General features: G+C 35.0%; 1 protein-coding gene and 1 pseudogene across 50 annotated transcripts in view; both read left to right on the top strand.

Annotated features, from left to right (window-relative positions):
• The window catches only part of DOCK7 (dedicator of cytokinesis 7), a 239,316-nt gene that overhangs the window by 39,585 nt on the left and 179,371 nt on the right, over positions 1-20,360 (top strand). For 49 of the 50 annotated variants that reach the window (XR_013520145.1, XR_013520144.1, XR_013520143.1 and 46 more), the window contains exons 8-11: positions 10,337-10,403; positions 12,006-12,155; positions 13,318-13,398; positions 15,805-15,970. Coding sequence is in view for 38 of the 50 variants with exons in the window: in XM_078332070.1 (XP_078188196.1) it covers positions 10,337-10,403; positions 12,006-12,155; positions 13,318-13,398; positions 15,805-15,970 (464 nt within the window). In the remaining 12 variants the exon portion in view is untranslated. Of the gene's footprint in view, positions 1-10,336; positions 10,404-12,005; positions 12,156-13,317; positions 13,399-15,791; positions 15,971-20,360 lie in introns of all 50 variants that reach the window. The other variant, XM_078332071.1, reaches the window with a different exon arrangement.
• LOC103794496 (large ribosomal subunit protein uL13-like) lies at positions 1,970-6,127 on the top strand (annotated as a pseudogene).

Here is a 20,360-nt window from a genome sequence, read left to right as displayed (position 1 = left end):
AAGTGCTTTCCCTTATTTTATGCTGTCTTCAGAGTAATTCTCTGAAGACAGATAGGCTTTGATTTTTGAAGACTTTGAAATACATATTTTTATCTTCTTTAAAAAAGTTAGATCTGACTTCTGCTAACATCATTGAGGTGATATATCTTATATTATGCTTTACAAAGTGCTTTTTCTTATTTCATGCTGTCTTCAGAGTAATACTATAAGGGAGATACTATTTTGTTCATTTTACAAATGAGGAAACCATGATTAAAAAAGATTAGTAGAGATTGATATGCCCATTATTATGTTATCGGTAACTGAAAAACAAACTGTCCTTTTTATTATGTCATATTAATATTAGAAGTTTAAGTATTAGTTCTGACTTAAGGAAAAAGAAGTTTCAATTCATAGAGCTTTCTGAAAGAAGCAACTCATAGTGTCAGACCATGTCTATATATAATTCTGGCAATTTCTTTCCTTGAAAGGTAAGGCTTTGTGTATTTAGTTAGATTTATTCAGAAACATGTTAGATAGATGAAGTGTATTGAATCTTTTGAATAACAGGACACCTAAAATCAGTTCTTATAATCGTATTTTGTTTTTTAATAGCTTTTTTGTGATCTAATTTATATATCAGAAAATTAACCCTTTTGAAGTGTACAAGTTTGTGGTGTATATACACAAAGTTGCACAGCTGTCATTACTATTTTACTTGAGAACATACTCATTACCCCAGAATGAAACTCCGTACCTGTATTAGTCTGCTCAGGCTGCTACGAAAAACATACCATAGACTGGGTAGCTGAAACAATAGAAATTTATTTCTCACAGTTGTAGAGGCTGAAAGTCAAAGATCAGGGTGCCAGTGGTTTGGTTTCTGATGAGGCATCTCTTCCTGGCTTGCAGATGACTGCTGCTTGTTGTGTTCTCACGTGACTTTTCGTTTGTGTGTGCACAGAGAGAGAGGTCTCTGGTATTTCTTGCTCTTCTCATATGGATACCATTTCCATGGGATTAGTGCCTCACTCTTCGGACCTCATTTAACCTTAATAAGCACTTAAAAGGCTTATTTCCAATTACAGTCACATTGGGGGTTAGGGCTCCAATGTGAATTTCGAGGGGTGATACTGTTCAGGCTATAACAATACTCATTACTATGAGTATTATTTTTTCTCAGCCCCTGACAATCTTTTCAGCCTCTAATTTTCTTTTCTGTCTCTTTGAGCTCACCCATTCTGAATATTTCATGTAAGTGGAATTATATGTGGCCATTTGTGTCTGGTTTCTTCATATAACATACTGTTTTCAACATTCATCTATGTTACAGCATATATGAATAGTTCATTTCTTTATATGACTGAACAATATTCCACTGTGTGGATATACCACATTTTATTTATCCATTTATCAGTCAGTGAGCCTTTTCTACTTTGAAAATAAAAATAGCTTTTTTGAGGTATAATTCACATGTTATGCTGTTCACTCAGTGTATATTTAGTATACAATTCAGTGAATTCACCCAGTTCACCAAGCATACAGTTTAGTGGATTTTAGTATATTCTCAGATCTGTGCAACTATTATTACAATAAATTTTAGAGTACTTTCATCATCCCAAAAAGAAATCTCATATTTGTCAGTAGTCATTCCCTGTTTTCCCCACTTCCTCCAGCCCTAGGCAACCACTAATCTACTTTCTCTGTTTACCTGTTTGCTCATTCTGAGTATTTCCTATAAACGGAATCACGCAATATGTAGTCCTTTTTGTCTGTTTTTTTAAACTTAGTTTTCATAATGTTTCTAAGGTTTATCTATGCTGTAACATGTGTCAGTACTACCATTTCTTTTTATTTTATGCTACATTCTGTTTCTCCATTAATCAGTTAATGAACATTGGGTTGTTTCCACATTTTGGCTATTATGAACTATGTACATAATTTGTATATAGATTTTTGTGGGATGTATGTTTTCATTTCTCTTGGGTATATGCGTAAGATAGGAATTATGGTTAGTATAGTAACTCCATGTTTAACTTTTGGAGGAATTATCCAGACTGTTTTCTAAAGCAGCTGCACCATTTATTTTACATTACCAACAGCAAGTTAGGATGATCCTAATTTCTCCACATTCTCACCAACATTTGTTATTATCTGTTTTTTTTTTTTTTTGATCATAGCCATTCTAGTGGTTGTGAAGTGGTGTCTCATTGTAGCTTTACTTACAATCTTCTTGATTAATAAAAGTTACAAGTTTGTTATTTCTCTCATAGAGAAATAAAATATAGAAGGATTTGTTTGTGCAACTCTTTTCTTTAGCTCTTATTTGTTCAGGTCTCACTAAAAATTTTAAAGTAATAATTATATACATCTGATTAATCTATGATAAGTCCAGATTTAAAGTGAGGAAGAACTTGAGGTCACAAAAATTTAGAAAGAGTCAGAAATGATAGTTTTACTTTAGCTAATTATAGAAATGGATATATTTTTGAAAATTATTTCTCTTGCATTTTGTTCTTTAAGAACAGCCTTCCTTTATCCTGCATGAGCAAATTATTTCTGCTATTAAGAAGACTACTACTAACATAATGATTTATACATTCAGGGAAATACCTTCTAGGCATGGTCAGTTGATATGAATTTAGCCAAGAAATGTGAAGAAATAATAATTTCACAGGAGTAAGTGTTCTGCAGCTAATTTTACATTAGTGCTGTTGCTTATTCTGGTTTTAATGGGCTACAAGGAAAAGAGCTTGGCACACAAGCAGGGTGGAAACACTCCTGCATAAATCCCTAACACCAGATTTCATGAGAGTAATATTAGAAGGGGTAGTGATATTTGTCTGCTGCAACTTTGGCTCTGGCAGGGAAATATCAGGTAGGAAACAGGAAGAAGTAAAGAGAGAAAAAAAAAAAGAAAAAGAGCTTTATTGAGGTATAATTTACGTGTTATGCTGTTCACTCAGTGTATATTCAGAGAATTCCCAGCCATAAGCTTACGTACTATACATGTGCTTCAAAAGATTCCAAAAGTTTAGTTTAAAGTGGTTGTAGATTTGCAGTGGCCATAGGTACCTAGCAAAAGCATGCATCAACTAATTGTTTTTAGAGGAATTAGCTTTCAAAATCTAGGCCTCAAAATATTTCTACAGGTAAAGTTTCAGTTCCAGTCATAAATCAACAAACATGGCAAAACAAACTGCAGAGCTGAAAAGGACTACCAATCAGATTTAGAACATAAGTACTTTAAATATATTTAAGTAAATAATTATTTTAAAATATTAAAAAGGCACAAGAGACTCTCAGAATTGACTGGGAAGATTTTAAAAAGGTTCATTTAATCTTTTTCAAGATTTTATAATTGAAATCATAGATCCATTTAGGTGGGCTTAAATAGATTCAATAAAACTAAAGAGTGAATAAGTGATCTTGACGATAAAACTGAACAAATTTATACAAAATGTACACAAAGATGTAAATATGTGGAAAATATGAAACTGATATCAACAAAAAGTCTGATTTGAATTCTAGAATGGAGATAACTTGGGGAAGAAGGAAATAGTTATTGAAGAGTTCAGAATTTATGAAACAAAACAAAACCCCAGAATTTATGAAACATAGTAGTAACTCTCAATTCTGGATGTCTAGTTGGATCTAGGAAGAATAAAAGAGGGCATGGTGGCACATGCCTGTAATCCCAGCTACTCAGGAGGCTGAGGCAGGAGAATTGCCTGAACCCAGGAGGCGGAGTTTGCAGTGAGCCGAGATCGCACCATTGCACTCCAGCCTGGGTAACAAGAGCGAAACTCTGTCTCAAAAAAAAAAAAAATTTATATCCAGCCTAAACATAGTTAAAATATAGAATACAGAAACCAAGAAACTATATTAAAATCAGCCAGAGAGAACAAGAGATCCTATGCAAAGAAATTACAATTAACCTAACAGCTGATTTATCACAGCAGCAATGGAAGCCGGAAGACATTGAATGTTATCTTCAGTGTTAAGAGAAAATAACTGTTGACCACAAACAGTTATTTAATTACATCCAGTAAAATTGTCTTTCAACAGACACATTCTTGAAGCAGTTAGTTTTTGCTGCACTGTAAACCATCTTAAGTTGTAATGCTTTAAAACAACAAATGTTCAGTATTTCTCATGATTCTGTGGGTTATCTGGGTAGTTCTTGTAGTTTGGGCCAATGTGGCTGGGACTGGATAATCTATAAAGGACTCGTGCATGTCTGTAGTTGGCAGGCAGGTTGGTCTAATAGTCTCTCTTTTATATATTTGGCAGTTGGCTTAATGTCAACTGGGAAAGTAGCCATGTTTTTCCCATTATCCATTGGGCTAATCTGGGCTTGTTCATATAGTGGTGGAAAGGTTTCCAGAAAAAGGAGAGTGGAAGCTGTAAGATCTTTTGTGGCCTTGGATTAAAATTCTTACAGCATATCATTTATTGATCAAAACAAATCACAAGGCTAGCCTGAATTCAAGGTATGGAGAAATAGATTTTTTTTAATGGGAGGATTTGCAAAGAATCTGTGTTCATTTTTTGAAATCTGTAAATGATGAGGTAAATAACTTTTTACACTGATGAAAATTGTTAGTGTTTTCTAACAACATTTTATCATTAAAATGTAACTTCTAAAGGAAGTACTTCCAGAAGAAAGATTTTGGGTGGAAGAAGGAATGATGAACAAAGAAAGAAATGGAAAACATAAGGATTAACCTGTGTTTACTGTAATAGAGTCTGGTTTATAAGAATAAAATAATTAATATAGAACCAAAAATCAGCAACACAGTGTATAAATTGGGGGTTGATTAGGGTTAAAGCATTCTAAGATCTTATCGTTTGGGAGAATAATAAAAATATTGATTAATATTATATATTAAAACTTTACTATGTATGTTAAAAGTTCTTGAGTAACCATTAAAAAATAGAAATGTAAATTATAGGCAAACAAGAAAAACTGGCCTGAAAGTGGAACTATAAGTCAATCCAGAAGAAAGAAGGCAAGAATGGAAAAACACTTAGAAAAAGTAGAACAAGTAGAACAATAAAAATAAGCTGCTAGAAATGAATCCACATATAAGTGTTGAGAATAAGCATAAATGGACTCAACTGTACATTTAATAGGCAGATTATCCGACTGCATTAAAAAAATCCAGTTACATGTCTTATTAAAGAACAGACTTAATCCACATAACACATAAGCACTCAGAAAGGTTGAAAGTAAAAATATATATTAAGGTTTAATGACAGATATTAACCAAATGAAAGCTGAGGGAACAATATTTTCTTACGAAATTGACTTTAAGTCCATTGATAAAATGTTCAAAACTGTATTATAATTGTTTGTAAGCAAATGTGAAAACACACCCTATGTAGCCTTTCCCAGGCGGCTGCCAAAGTTGGGAGGGGGAAGGTCCTGGCGCTTGAGGTCAAGGCCATCTCCTGTGTTGCCCAGCGGCCATTGTGGTCAAGCAGGTACTGCTGGGCTGGAAGGTGATGATCATGTGTTGAGAGGGCATCAACATTTCTGGCATTTTCTACAGAAACAAGTTAAAGTACCTGGCCTTCCTCTGCAAGCAGACGAACACCAATCCTTTCTGAAGCCTCTACCATTTCCAAGACCCCAGCCACCTCTTTTGGTGGACCATGTAAAGCATGCTGCCCCACAAGGTCAAGTGAGGCCAGGTTACTTTGGACCACCTCAAGATGTTTGATGGGATTCCATTTGCCTATGACAAGAAAAAGTGGATGGTGGTTCCTCCTGCCCTCAAGGTTGGACGCCTGAAGCCTGTGAGAAAGTTTGGCTCCCTGGGGCACCTAGCTCATGATGTGGAGGGAGTACCAGGCTGTGACACCCACCCTGGAGGAGAAGAGGAAGGAGAAGTCTAAGATCCACTACTGGAAGAAAAGACAGCACACGAGGCTACAGAAACAGGCCAAAAAGAACGTGGGGAAGAAAATTGACAACCCAGAGGTCCTCAACACCCATGGACTCCTGGTCTGAGCCCAGTAAAGACCTGTTTATTCCTCATGCTTGGCCTCGCCTGCCTTTATTTCTATGCCTTTCTATAAGGTTACTTTAAGCCCCTCTAACAATTGTGCAGACATAATTTGTCTATGACCTACTTGTTCATGAAAGAATTTTAGAAGATCAATAATGAGAACAACCAGCTACTTTGGTTTCAGTAGTGGCAAAAGGGAGCTGGAACACTGTGTGGAGGGGAACTCTACCTTGTGAATAAGCATCTGTTTCAACTTCCCACCTGGTCACATACTATACTCTGAAGATGTTAGAATGTGAAACAGCGCTTGGGGGACAGCATGAGTTTGCTGTTGTACAACAGTTATTTATAGACGCATAGACTGGGAACATATGCGACCAAGGGGTTGTTATAGGCGTCGCCCTTGCTCTTTCCCTGTATTTTGTGATCAGAATTAAATAAATTACTTTTAAAGGGAACAAATACACACACTTAATTTTTAAAAAGCCTTATAAATAAGTCATATCTTATTAGTAATGTCTTACGATAGGCCTTTGGTGATTAAAAACTTTTTTCTTTCATTGTTTTTGGTATTCTTAACATTTTAAATATATGAATATGTAGAGTGGTACATTTATAGTGAATAAAAAATACCTTTTTGCAGTACAGTAGCCATTGAGTATTGCTGGTCCTCAAGTAGCATTTCTTGAAACATGCCTGTGTTTGATAGTATAGAAATAATGTGGCATTCATTTTTTTTAAGTTACTAACTCACATTGTGTACTGAATGCATGTGGAATATACTTTTTTTTTAAAGGAAAAACTACATACACATTTTTGGCAGTCTCTCTGTAATGGAAGAACCTTTTGAAACTTAAAAAAATCAAATGTATCTAATTTATAAATTCTTGTCGAATTTATAAATTCTTATCTACTTAAAGTGGAGCACACTGGATTTGTGTTGGTTTCTTTAGTTTATTTTCTCCGGTATACCACCCTTTGTTCATCATCATAATAATATGGATCTTTAAATGCTGTTTAAGAATATTATAAAGTTATTGGCTGGATGCGGTGGCTCATACCTGTAATCCCAGCACTTTGGGAGGCCAAGATGGGCGGATCACCTGACATCAGGAGTTTGAGACCAACCTGGCCAACATCGTGAAACCCCTGTCTCTACTAAAAATATAAAAATTGGTTGGGCATGGTGGTGCATGCCTGTAATCGCAGCTACTTGGGAGGCTGAGGCAGGAGAATTGCTAGAACCTGGGAGGCGGAGTTTGCAGTGAGCTGAGACCACACCACTGCACTCTAGCCTGGGCGACAGAGCCAGACTCTGTCTCAAATAAAAAAGTATTATAAAGTTATTATATGTGAATTTTATGGCACTAAATTATACATTGGGATACTAAGTTTCTTTCTTTTAAAAAATTTAAAAAAAATTATAAATGGGATATTGGTCAGTTTCCCAGGCTGGTCATGAACTCCTGGCCCCAAGCGATTCTCCCACCTTGGACTTTAATTTTCTGAATAAGTAAATTAACATTCATTTACCTTCGATCTGCTTTTGCTTCTTTTTAGCTGAATCTAAAATTTATTTGAAAATGCAAAGGGCCAAAAGAGGCAGGACAGTTTTGAGGAACTTTATGAAAAAAATCCAACCAGATATCAAGACTAGTATCAAACTGTGTAATAAGACAGTATAGTATTGGTACATGATTAGATAGCTAGAGCACTGGAATAGATGAAAGAGCTAGAGAAGTCTGTATTTGATATATTCCTACTTTATATACAGTAGGATTCTACAAACATGTAGATGTTTGGCCAAGTGAATGCTGTTAATAATATGTAAACTTCATCGATCAAACATTTATTACTTCAACTAAAAAAATAAGGAGCTAAAAAAAGACCCACATATTTATGCATTTTTGATTTGTAATAACAGTGGACTTTTTTGTTGTTGTTGTTTATTGAGACGGAGTTTCACTCTTGTTACCCAGTCTGGAGTGCAATGGTGCTATCTCGGCTCACTGCAACCTCCGCCTCCTGGGTTCAGGCAATTCTCCTGCCTCAGCCTCCTGAGTAGCTGGGATTACAGGCACACGCCATTGCGTCCAGCTAATTTTTTGTATTTTTAGTAGAGACGGGGTTTCACCATGTTGACCAGGATGGTCTTGATCTCTTGACCTCATGATCCACCCGCCTTGGCCTCCCAAAGTGCTGGGATTATAGGCTTGAGCCACTGCGCCCGGCCCGACATTTTTTATAGTATAGAAAGGGTAATCCTTTCAGTAAATTGGCAGGACAGTTGGATATCTATTTCTCCTCCCTGCTTTTCTCTCTTTGTGTCTGTCTGTCTGTCTCTACATGTGTTTCTCTCATGTGTGTGTGTGTGTGTATATGAAAATAGGAAACTTGTCCACTACCTCACATCATACACAATTTTTTTTTTTTTATAGATTGATAGTAGATATAAATGTGAAAAACAAAATGGTAAAGTTTCTAGAAGATAATTTTGGGATATAGAAAGAATAAGATTTCTTTGATATAACACAGAAAGCACTACCCTTAGAAGAAAACATTGACACATTTTGGTTCCTTAAAATGGATAGCTTTTGTTCATCAAAAGACGTAAGAGAAGATAAATTATAGAGAAGGAGAAGGTATTTCCAACACATAATACTTGGCTGTAGGCTCATTTCCAGAATGCATAAGGAACTACAGATTGATGAGGAAAGAGTCAATAAATAGAAAAATGGGCCATCAGAGGATATCCAAATGGTCAGTGCATACATGAAAAGATTCCTATGAAAAATCCAGTGGGATACTGCTTATTTACTGGATTGGCCAAATAAATAGACCAACAGTATCAGAAGCATGCAGAGTAGGTTTTGTAGAAGTTGATACATATGGACAGGATCACGACGATCTCTTTTCATTTGACTTCTGTTTGGATTTTACTAAGGGATGTAGCAGCAGGAAGTTAGAGGGTAGAAGAGAGTGAGATCAGATGGGATGTTCATTTCCCTAACTCATTCCCTGCTGAGTCACTTAGATCTGTGGCCCTCTTTCTTTCCAAGGTCAGTTTCTTTGAAGGACCTTGGGTATAGCCATCCTTTCTAGTTTTTGGTTATTACTTCCATGTTCTCTTTTTGGTTTGTGGTTGGTAATGACTCTTGCTTTTGCTAGCCTCAGAGAATGGCACTCTGTAGTTGTTTTCTCAAGATCTTGTCTAAATCCTTGTAAATGGCCCTTTATTAAACTCTCAACCCTAATGTAAACGTGTATTTTCTACAAGGTCCTCAATTTTCTTTCAATACAAAAATATGCAATGTGGCGCAGGGTATTACAACATCAGCACTGTTGACATTTTTGTCTAGATGGTTCTTTGTTGTCAGGGACTGTCCTGTACAGTGGTGTAGGATGTTTAGTCACATCTCTGACTTCTAGCTGCTAAATGACAGTAATACTCCTGTAGTTTTGATAACTAAAAATTTATGTAGGTATTGCCAAATGTTCCCTTTGGGACAAAATTGTCCTTGATTGAGAACATCTACTCTAGAGTTTTAGTTAACCTCACATTATATATTATTTCATTCAACAGATATTTACTAGATGTTTATTGTATGTAAGTCATTGTTCTTAGAAATGAATTAGACATCTCAATTAAGTATACAATTTTGCCATATTTATATAATGGGAATTACTATGTCAGCATTAAAAATGATGGTAAGAATAATATTCATAGCATGGAAATTTGTCCATAAATGTTAAGTTAAAAAGCAGACTGCAAAGTACAATGTATACTGCAACACTCTTCATTTAAAAACATTCATTTAACAAGTACATTTATGCATAAAGTCTAGATGGATTAGCCATTAAACTGTTAATTGTGATTCTTTGGATGCTCCCATTTTCCTCTGAATATTGTAATGTGTTTTCTAAGATTGTTGCGTTGAATTTTATAATATTTATAATCCAAAAGTTATAGCCAAAAAAGAAAATATTAGGCTTTTATCTTTAAAATTTATTTTAAAATGAACATACCTACATGTATAAATGACCATGTGAGAGAGTGATTAGTGCCTCAGAATGGACATAATATGTCATTAGGCTTTTAGACAATTTGAGTTTATTTGTAGCTGGATAAATTAATTAGGATTAAATAGAGGAGATAAGGTTGATTTAAGACTCTGAGCGATATGCATAGAAGAGTGTATTTCAGAAAGAAATACTAATATAGGCAAAGGCACAGGTGTAGAAAAGTGCCAGATATTGTGTTAATTTAGTTTTGGAATCAGTTTCTCTCCAACTGTGTGTTTTATATTTATTTTTAAATTATTTTGTCCTTTTTCTTCATAAAGGTTTGAAATTGAAATTGAACCCATTTTTGCAAGTTTAGCTTTATATGATGTCAAGGAAAAGAAAAAGGTAAGATTACATAATTTGACTATAGTCATTTGTCATAATCATAGGTTTCAGAAACCTGTTTGTTTTATAAGATTGATTCTTTTGAGAATTATTAAACAGATCTTTTTAAAAAGGAAATAGAAATTTAATTTATTAGGACTAGTTAAATATTTTCTTATTATAAATTACTGTAATTGAAAACAGGTTATTGTTTTACTGAATTCTAAAAGCAAATAGCAGAAGCAACTTTAAGAAATAGAAAAGACAGGCCGGGTGCTGTGGCTCAAGCCTGTAATCCCAGCACTTTGGGAGGCCGAGGCGGGTGGATCACGAGGTCAAGAGATCGAGACCATCCTGGTCAACATGGTGAAACCCCGTCTCTACTAAAAATACAAAAAATTAGCTGGGCGTTGTGGTGCGCGCCTGTAATCCCAGCTACTCGGGAGGCTGAGGCAGGAGAATTGCCTGACCCCAGGAGGCGGAGGTAGCGCTGAGCCGAGATTGCGCCATTGCACTCCAGCCTGGGTAACGAGAGCGAAACTCCGTCTCAAAAAAAAAAAAAAAAAAAAAAAAAAGAAATAGAAAAGACAATATGAGAAAAGCACTTTGGGCAGGCAGTACATAAAGATATGAATGACAATGACAGTGAATTTTTATTGACGTGATTTTCAAATCTCACCAGCTAAAAGATAATTTTTGTGTGTTTTAAATATTCTATTTTAATCATCTTAGTTTTATAATATCTTTATTAAGTCAGAAGGTTATCTTACAACATTTCTTAATTTAATATGCTAAGACTTCATATTTAGTAGAAACTTGAAGTGCTGGCTGGTTGCTTGTGGCTCACATCTGTAGTCATAGCACTTTGGCAGGCCAAAGTGGGAGGATTGCTTGAGGCCAGGCGTTCAAGACCAGCCTGGGCAACATGGTGAGACCTCTCCCCATTGCTACTAAAAACAATTTGAAATGAAGAAAAAAAAGGAAACTTGAAGTGCCTTCAGTGACTTCTGCTGCCAACACAAGACGTATTATGGATTTCTTTAATGGAATTCTGCTCTAGCAACTTGTATATGCTAACTTGAAACTGCTGAGATATTATTCATATAATTTTTTAAAAACTAAATTTGGAATCCATCATTACAATGATAATTTCTTTGTATACTTTATTAGAGGTTACATTTTTAATTAAAGGAATTTGGAATATGATTGTTTAGAATATGTTTATCTCCCAAGTAGCTTGTATACTTCTTTTTTTTTCTATTATTTTTTTCTTGTTTTGTTGTATACTTCTTTTACTTTGATTTAGGTATGTAAAGATTGGTCTCAGTGAAATATAAACTTTACATTATATTATAATATCCTACAATCTTTAGATAAATAAGTAATGATTTCTTTTGAGAATTATTTAACATGAATGTTTTTTTTAAAAAATAGAAACTTACTAGGATGAGTTAAATGTTTTCTTATTATAATTACTGTAATTGAAAACAGTTTATTGTTTCATTGAAAGAATTCTAAAAGCAAGTAGTAGCAGAAGCAACTTTCTTTTAAGAAATAGAAAGAAATAGAAAAGATCCTGTAAAATGTACAGATTTTAAAATTTAACGTATTAATATTTTTTAGATTTCAGAAAACTTTTATTTTGACCTTAATTCTGAGCAAATGAAAGGATTGTTACGTCCACATGTACCACCTGCTGCCATTACCACCCTGGCAAGATCAGCAATTTTTTCTATCACTTATCCTTCCCAAGATGTTTTTCTTGTAATAAAGGTGAGAATAATGTTCAATATATTTGTTTATTTTGTAGTGTCAGTCAGTATTGTAAACTTTTCAAGGGCAAAGATTTGACCTTTCTTTTTTTTAATCTTGATATTCTTTAACACAATATTGGACATTCACTGTAGGTGCTACCTAATTTTTCTTGAACTCTGTATTAGAATTCTTCAGTGAAAAAGAACTAATAGGAATATATAGGTTTTATATCTGTTTTGATTATTGAAGTTTTTAAATAACTTTTCATATTAGGAAGTATGAGACTTTCAACTTTGTTCTTTTTTCCCTAAATTTGTTTTGATTATTCAGGGTCTCTTGAGATTCCCTATGAATTCTAGGATAGGTTTTTCTATTTCTGCAAAAAAAAGAAAAGAATCATTGGATTTTGATAGGGTTTGCATTAAACTAATAGATTGCCTTGGGTAGTGTTAACATCTTAATGATAGCAAATCTTTTTAATCCATGAACACAGGATGTCTTTTCATTTATTTGTGTCTACTTTAATTTCTCTCAGCAATGTTTTGTAGTCTTCAGTGTGTATAGATCCTTACATCCTTGGTTAAGTTTATTTGTAAGTATTTTACTCTTTTTGATGGTACTATAAATGAAAAAATTTTTTAAATATCCTTTTTGGATTCCTTATTGTTAGTATGTAGATTTGGTATCCCGTAACTTTGTTGAATTCATTTACTAGTTCTAACAGTTTTTTTGGTGCGGAATCTTTAAAATTTTTTTTACATAAAAGATCATAGCATTTGCAGACATAATTTTACTTCTTCCTTTCCAATTCAGATGCTTTACTTATTTTTCTTGTTTAGTTCTCAGGCTTGTGCTTCCATTACTATGCTGAACAGGTGAAGCTAAAGTGGGCATCCTTGTCTCATTCATGATCTTAGAGGAAAAGCTTTCAGTCTTTAACTGTTAAGTGTGATGTTAGCCTTTATTATGTTGAGGTAGTTTCTTAGCATTTCTAGTTTGTTGAGTGTTTCTGCCATGAAAGGGTTCTGAATTCTGTCTAATGTTTGTTCTACATCAATTGAGATGTCTTGTATTTTTTTCAGTCATTCTGTTAATGTGTTATATTGATTTTCATATATTGAACCACCCTTGAATTTCAGGCTTTTTAAAGCTGAATCTTAACTTTTTTTGCCTTTGACAGCTAGAAAAAGTTCTACAGCAAGGAGACATTGGAGAGTGTGCAGAACCATATATGATTTTCAAAGAAGCAGATGCCACCAAGGTAGAATATAATGCTTCTCATTTCCCCCGTATTATTACTGTTGTAATTTGGGAGAATACTATACAAAGCATATTAAAGAATTTTACTAGACCTATATTTTTTTCTGTTGGCCCCACTTTGTATCTTCCTTTCTTCTTTAATTCATTTATCACCTAGACTGTATCATATGCTGTGGTATTCTTTAAAAATCTCTTCTAGGCTGGGCACAATGGCTCATGCCTGTAATTCCAGCACTTTGGGAGGCTGAGGCGGGTGGATCACGAGGTCAAGAATTCGAGACCAACCTAACCAACTTGGTAAAACCCCGCCTTTACTAAAAATAACAAAAATTAACCAACCGTGGTAGCTGGCACCTGTAATCCTAGCTTCTCAGGAGGCTGAGGCAGGAGAATTGCTTGAACCCTGGAGGAGGAGGTTGCAGTGAGCTGAGATCATTCCGTTGTACTTCAGCCTGGGTGACAAGAGCAAGACTCTGTCTCAAAAAAAAAAAAAAAAAAAAAAAGAGGAACAAAAAATCTCCTCTGTCTTAAAACTAGCTGATTCTTTACATTTTTTTCTTTGTGGAGAAAATTCAGTTTAACTCCTAAATAATGAAAGGTTTTCTTTATTTACAAAATAGTGATACTGATAGAACTTTTCCTAGAAAAATAGAAGTATTCCTGGCTTCCATCTGACTGCAGATTATTAAGGATTAGAGTAAAAATATAAAATAATAGTCTTAAAAAAAGAAAATCCAGCTTTTTTGGCCATCAGTTGGCTAATTTCTAGATTCTTTTTTCTTTTGAGATGGAGTCTTGCTTTATTGCCGAGGCCGGAGTCCAGTGCCGTGATCTTGGCTCATTGCAACCTCTGCCTCCTGGGTTCAAGCTGTTCTCCTGCCTCAGCCTCCCAAGTAGCTAGGATTACAGGCATGCACCACCACACCCAGCTACTTATTGTATTTTTAGTAGAGATGTATTTTCACCATGTTGGCTGGGCTGGTCTCCAACTCCTGAACACAAGTAATCCACCTGCCTCAGCCTTCCAAAGTGGTGAAATTACAGGTATGAGCCATCATACCAGCCTAGTTTCTAGAATGTGTATAAACTTATACAAGCAAAAAAATTGTTGAATAATTGATAATAAATTTCAGATACTCTGCATTAGCTACAAGAATACAAGTGATCTTTGGACGTTTGAACACAAGAGTTAATACTGGAACTTCTGGGCTAAGTATGCTTGAGGAATGCTGGGTGACCTGCCCAATCCCAGAAAATGTTTTGCTATTTTCCCAAGATTCAGAACATCTTAATGATAGCAAATCATTAAGAGTAGCAAATTATTAAGAAGTGAACTTTTTCTGTAGATTTGAGCACATATCTTTTTTCTTGATCCTTGATTAGCTGGCTGAACTCATGGTGGAAATACAGTATTCTGGCTGTCCCCAGGTTGTCATTTTACAAATTAAATTTGGTCTGTTACATGGTGCTCTTAAATATACTAGCAGCTTATTCCACTCTTTACTTACATATTAACATAAACTGATAGAATTAAGTATACTTGAGGTATACTTAAAAGAAGAACAGTTTTAGATATAATAGAGATAGTAATAAATAGTGCTATTTAGTTACTGTTCTTTTTTTTTTTTTTTTTTAGCCCTGAGTCCCAAGGTAGGACACTGTCATTAGTGTATACTTCACCAGCATCCCATCTGCAAAGAGTATATGAGAGGTCGTGTAGGTTTTCAGTCTTAGAGTGTTGATTGGCTTTTGCAGGACACCTTTATGTTTGTTTCAGGAGTAGCCTAAAAGTTGAGCCAGCCTCAGGATGTCTTCCAGATATGCTTGTACTATTGAATATTTGACGATTAGTCTTTTTCCAGCATTTAGTCTTCTTCTAAAACTTTACTTTCCTTCTTTTGGTACAACTCTGAGCTTGTTTATCATTGGGCTATTTGTGCTTCTCCACTCTTATACCTCATGGTTGTTATAAGTTAGGAACTATTTTAAAGTTGCTCAGCTACTTCCATCTTTTATAGAGTAACAAAATTTAACAAATTACAACCTGGAATATTTTGTAGTTACCAGTTGCTGACTAGACCATAGTTATGCTTCCTTCCTTAAATAATACTTGGCAATACATAATACATGTTTGGTACTTAAATAATAATTGCAATATATAATACAGAATAACATAATCACAAACAAATTTCAAAGACCTGCTCTGCACGTACATTTGTAGAATGTGTTGAGTTTGTTCACTGGTTAAGATGTTACACTAATACTTGATCTCTGTAACGTACAGATTGTTTTTTCATCTTTGCTGAGAATTGAGACTTCTCATCCTGTTCCTTTATGTAGTATGAAATAGCCTTTAATTGATTTCTTTCAAGTGTAATCATATAATGTATAAAGCTCTGTTTTGCAGAATAAGGAAAAACTGGAGAAACTGAAGAGTCAAGCAGATCAATTTTGCCAAAGACTTGGGAAATATCGCATGCCTTTTGCTTGGACTGCAATCCATTTAATGAATATTGTTAGCAGTGCTGGGAGTTTGGAAAGAGATTCTACTGAAGTAGAAATCAGTACTGGAGGTAAGAGTGTTTTATACAAAACATTTCTAAATGTATGCTTTTTTCTTTTTTTTGAGATGAATCCTCCCTCTGTGGCCTAGGCTGGAGTGCAGTGACAGAATCTCGGCTTACTGCAACCTCTGACACTGGGATTCAAGGATTCTCCTGCCTCAGCCTCCTGAGTAGCTGAGATTACAGGTGTGCGCCACCATGCCTGGCTAATTTTTTATTTTTAGTAGAGATGGGGTTTCACCATGTTGACCAGATTGGTTTCGAACTCTTGACCTCAAGTGATTTGCCCATCTTGGCCTCCCAAAGTGCTGGGATTATAGGCGTGAGCACCACACCTGGCCTCTTTTTTTAAATATAGGCTTGTTTCATTTGCAGACTCTGCAATGTAATATTGCATCAAAAGGATTTTCTTTTTTTTTTTTTTTTTTTGCCTTTTTCTCATTTAACACCATTATTAAGATATAATTCACATACCATGTAAGTCACCCATTTAAACTGTACAATGCAGCAGGTCTTCAAATATCTCATTTTGTTTTTGATTTTTTACAATGTGATGAGGAAAAGAATTGATTCTTGGCTGGAGCTACTGTCTGTGTAGAGTTTGCATGTTCTCCCCATGTCTCTGTGGGGTTTTTTGGGGTACTTGTTTCCTCCCACATCCTAAAGCTATGCACATGAAGTGAATTGGCATTTCTAAGTGGTAGCAATGTAAGGTAATGTGGGGGTGTGTGTGTATGAGTCCACCTATGATGGAATAGTGTCCTGTCCAGGACGGGTTCCTGCCTGTCGTGCTGGACCCTTGTTGACTTCAGTATACATAGCACCATATTAGAGAGGCCGAAGAAGAGATGCAGAACCAGAGAATGAGACATAGGGTTTACTGAAGGAACTTACATACAGAGTGGTGAGCTGGACAGGAGAACCACAGCCACTTGAAAAAGCATGCAGTTGACATAGCATTTTCACTTAGCATCCTCCCGCTGGCAATCTCCACCTGGAAACCCTCATTTAATCCAAAACAAAGGGCTTGGATTCCATATATGGCCTGGATTTCACTAGATGGGCTAGTGGTTCAGATGTCCTTATCCTTATAGACAAGGAATGAATCTTCAAGTTTGGCCATTCCCAGGTTCCTTAGCCTGGAACTCCTCCGAACACACATTCTTTTTAGACCATAGGGTCATTCTCAGTGTTTGACCCTATGTCATTTAAGTTATTTCTGTCAGGTGCATTTGCCATATACTGCTTTCTTTTCTGAGCTGCTGGAACAGGCTTTGGCCACTTGTGACCCTGAACTGGGATAACTGGGCAAATAATTATTTTATTTTATTTATTTATTTTATTTTGAGACGGAGTTTCGCTGTTGTTACCCATACTGGAGTGCAATGGCACGATCTCTGCTCACCGCAACCTCCGCCTCCTGGGTTCAAGCAGTTCTCCTGCCTCAGCCTCCCGAATAGCTGGGACTACAGGCGCATGCCACCATGCCCAGCTAATTTTTGTATTTTTAGTAGAGTTGGGGTTTCACCTCGTTGACCAGGATGGTCTCGATCTCTTGACCTCGTGATCCACCCGCCTTGGCCTCCCAAAGTGCTGGGATTATAGGTGTGAGCCACTGCGCTTGGCCATCTTATTTTTATTAATCTTTCTTAAATGTATGTATAGTTCACATTTATTTGAATGTTTAATATTAGAAGTGTTTTGAGTGTTTGTTTAGAAGTTTGATGAAGTTTTTGTGACCAGAAATGTGCTATAGGAACTTAACTCTTGCTTATATCAATAAACATATGGTAAAATTGATTTGTTATATAACGTGTTGCTTAAAGTCACAGTTTCTAAGACAGATTCATGATGTTAAATGAGGACTTACAGTGTTTTCTTGGTATATTAACAAGGTTCTGCAACCACTACCACAGAACATTTCTGTACCCAACTTGGAACACTTTTGTACCCATTAGTAGTAGTCACTCCTCATTCCCCCAGAGTCTTCCAACTTGTCTGTAAACAACCTTTAATATATATTCTGTCTCTGTGGATTTGCCTATGCAAGACATTTCATACAAATTTCAGATTATGTACATAATATGTAGTCTTCTGTGGCTAGCTTCTTTCACTTACAATATTTTTCAAATTCATCCATGTTGTAGCATGTATTGATATTATTTCTTTTTCTTGCCAAATGATAGTCTGTTGTATTAATGTTTATTTATCAGTTGATTTGGGTTGTTTTCTACTTTTAGTTTATTATGAATAATGTTTCATAGTGTTGAAACTTCATGTACAAGCTTTTGTGTGGGCATTTTTTTTTTCACTAGATATATAGCTAGGAGTAAAATTACTGGTCATATGATAATTCTGTGCTTAATCTTTTGAGGGACTGCTACACTGTTTCCAGTTCAGCTGCACCTTCAAAGATTCTGCTACCGTTCCACTAGTGTGTGAAGGTTCCAGTTTCATCATATCTTTACCAATTCATTACACTATCTGTTCTTTGATTATAGTCATTCTAGTGCAGATGAAGTGGTACTCGTTGTAGTTTGGATTTACTTTATCTTAATAGCTAGTGATATTAAGCATCATTTTGTGTGTATTGGCTATTTGTTTCTCTTTCTTGGAGAAATAGGTATTTTTAATGGCTTTGCTCATTTTTAATGGCTTTTTGGGCTATTATTATTTATTAATAGTTGATGCCTAATATTTAAATGGGGTTTAACCTTCTTGGCATTGAGTTATAGGAGTTCTTTATATGTTCAGGATGCAAATCCCTTACCTAATATATGATAGCAAATATTTTCTCCTAGTTTGTGAGTGTACTTTTCTTGATGGTATTGTTTGTAACACAGAATTTTAAAATTTTGATGAAGTTACATTTTTTCACTTTTTTTCTTTTGTGACTGTGCTTTTGGTGTTTTATCTAAGAAACCATGATATAATACAAATCAAAATTTACTTGTATGTATTCTTGTAAGAGTTTTGTAGTTTCAGCTGTTACATTTAGATTTATAATTCATTTCGAGTTAAGATTTGTATGTTTTGAGGTAGGGATCCAATTTCATTCTTTTTATGTGGATATCCAGTTGTTTCAGCACCATTTATTAAAAAGGCTGTTCTTTTCCTATGTAATTGTCTTAGATCCCTTACTGAAAGTCAATTGACCATTCAAGTATCAGTTTTTTTCTGGACTCTCAATCCCATTCCATTGATCTATATGCCAGTGCTGTACTGCAGGGGTTCCTAACCCCCAGGTGGCGGACAGATACCTGTCTGTGGCCTGTTGGGATCTGGGCCATAGAGCAGGAGGTGAGTGGTGGCTAAACGAGCATTACCACCTGAGCTGTGCCTCCTCTCAGATCAGCCGTGGCATTAGATTCTGGTAGGAGTTTGAACCCTATTGTGAGCTGTGCATGCAAGGTTGTATGGACCTTGTGTGACTCTAATGATAAATGTAATGTGCTTGAATCATTCTGAAATGATCCCCCCACCCTCATCTGTGGAAAAATTGTCTTCCATGAAACCAGTCCTTTGGTGCCAGAAAGGTTGGGGACTGCTGCCATACCATATTACTTTTCTTTTAAAGTAAGTTTTGAAATTGAGAAGCATGGGTCTTCCAGCTTTTATACTGTTTCAAGATTTGTTTTGGCAATTTTGAGTTTCTTTTATTTTAGTATAGAGTTAGGACTAACTGTCAGTTTTTACACAAAGGCAGCTGGGATTTTGATAGGGCTGACATTGAATCTCTAAGTCAATTTATAGATTATTGCCATTTTAACAGTTTTAAATCTTTGAATCTATGAACATGGATTTTTTTTCATTTATTTAAATATTTTTCAATGTTGTGTCATTTTCAGTGTACAAGTGCTTCTCTTGTTAAATTTATACCCTAGAATTTTGTATTTTTTGATAATATTTTAAATGGAATTGTTTTCTTAATTTTGTCTTTAAAATGTCCATTTTTCGTGTATAGAAATAAAATTGACTTTTGTATATGATCTTGTATTTTGAAACCTTTTTTGAATTTGTTTACTAAATTCCAATTGCTACTGTTCATTTTTTCCCCGATTTTTTAGGATTTTTCTGTATACAAAATCATGTCATCTGCAAATAAAGAGATTCACTTTTCTTTTTCAGCCTTGGTATCTTTTATTTCTTTTTCTTTTCTGTCTTTATTAGAACCTCTTCTAAAATGTTAAATAGAAATGACAAGAGTGGATATCCTTGTTTTGCTTTTGACTTTAGGGAAACTGCATTCAGTCTTCCATCATCAAGTATGATATTTGCTGTTGGCTTTTCAAAGATGTGTTTTGGTAGATTGAGGAAGTTTTCTTCTATTCCTAATTTTTTAAAGTGTTTTTATCATAAACATTTGTTGGATTTTCTAAAATACTTTTTCTGCTTCTAT

Source organism: Callithrix jacchus, chromosome 7, assembly GCF_049354715.1.
Source record: "Callithrix jacchus isolate 240 chromosome 7, calJac240_pri, whole genome shotgun sequence".
Taxonomy (NCBI): domain Eukaryota; kingdom Metazoa; phylum Chordata; class Mammalia; order Primates; family Cebidae; genus Callithrix; species Callithrix jacchus.
Note: the sequence above shows the minus strand (reverse complement) of the source record. Positions and strands in the feature narration are given on the sequence as shown.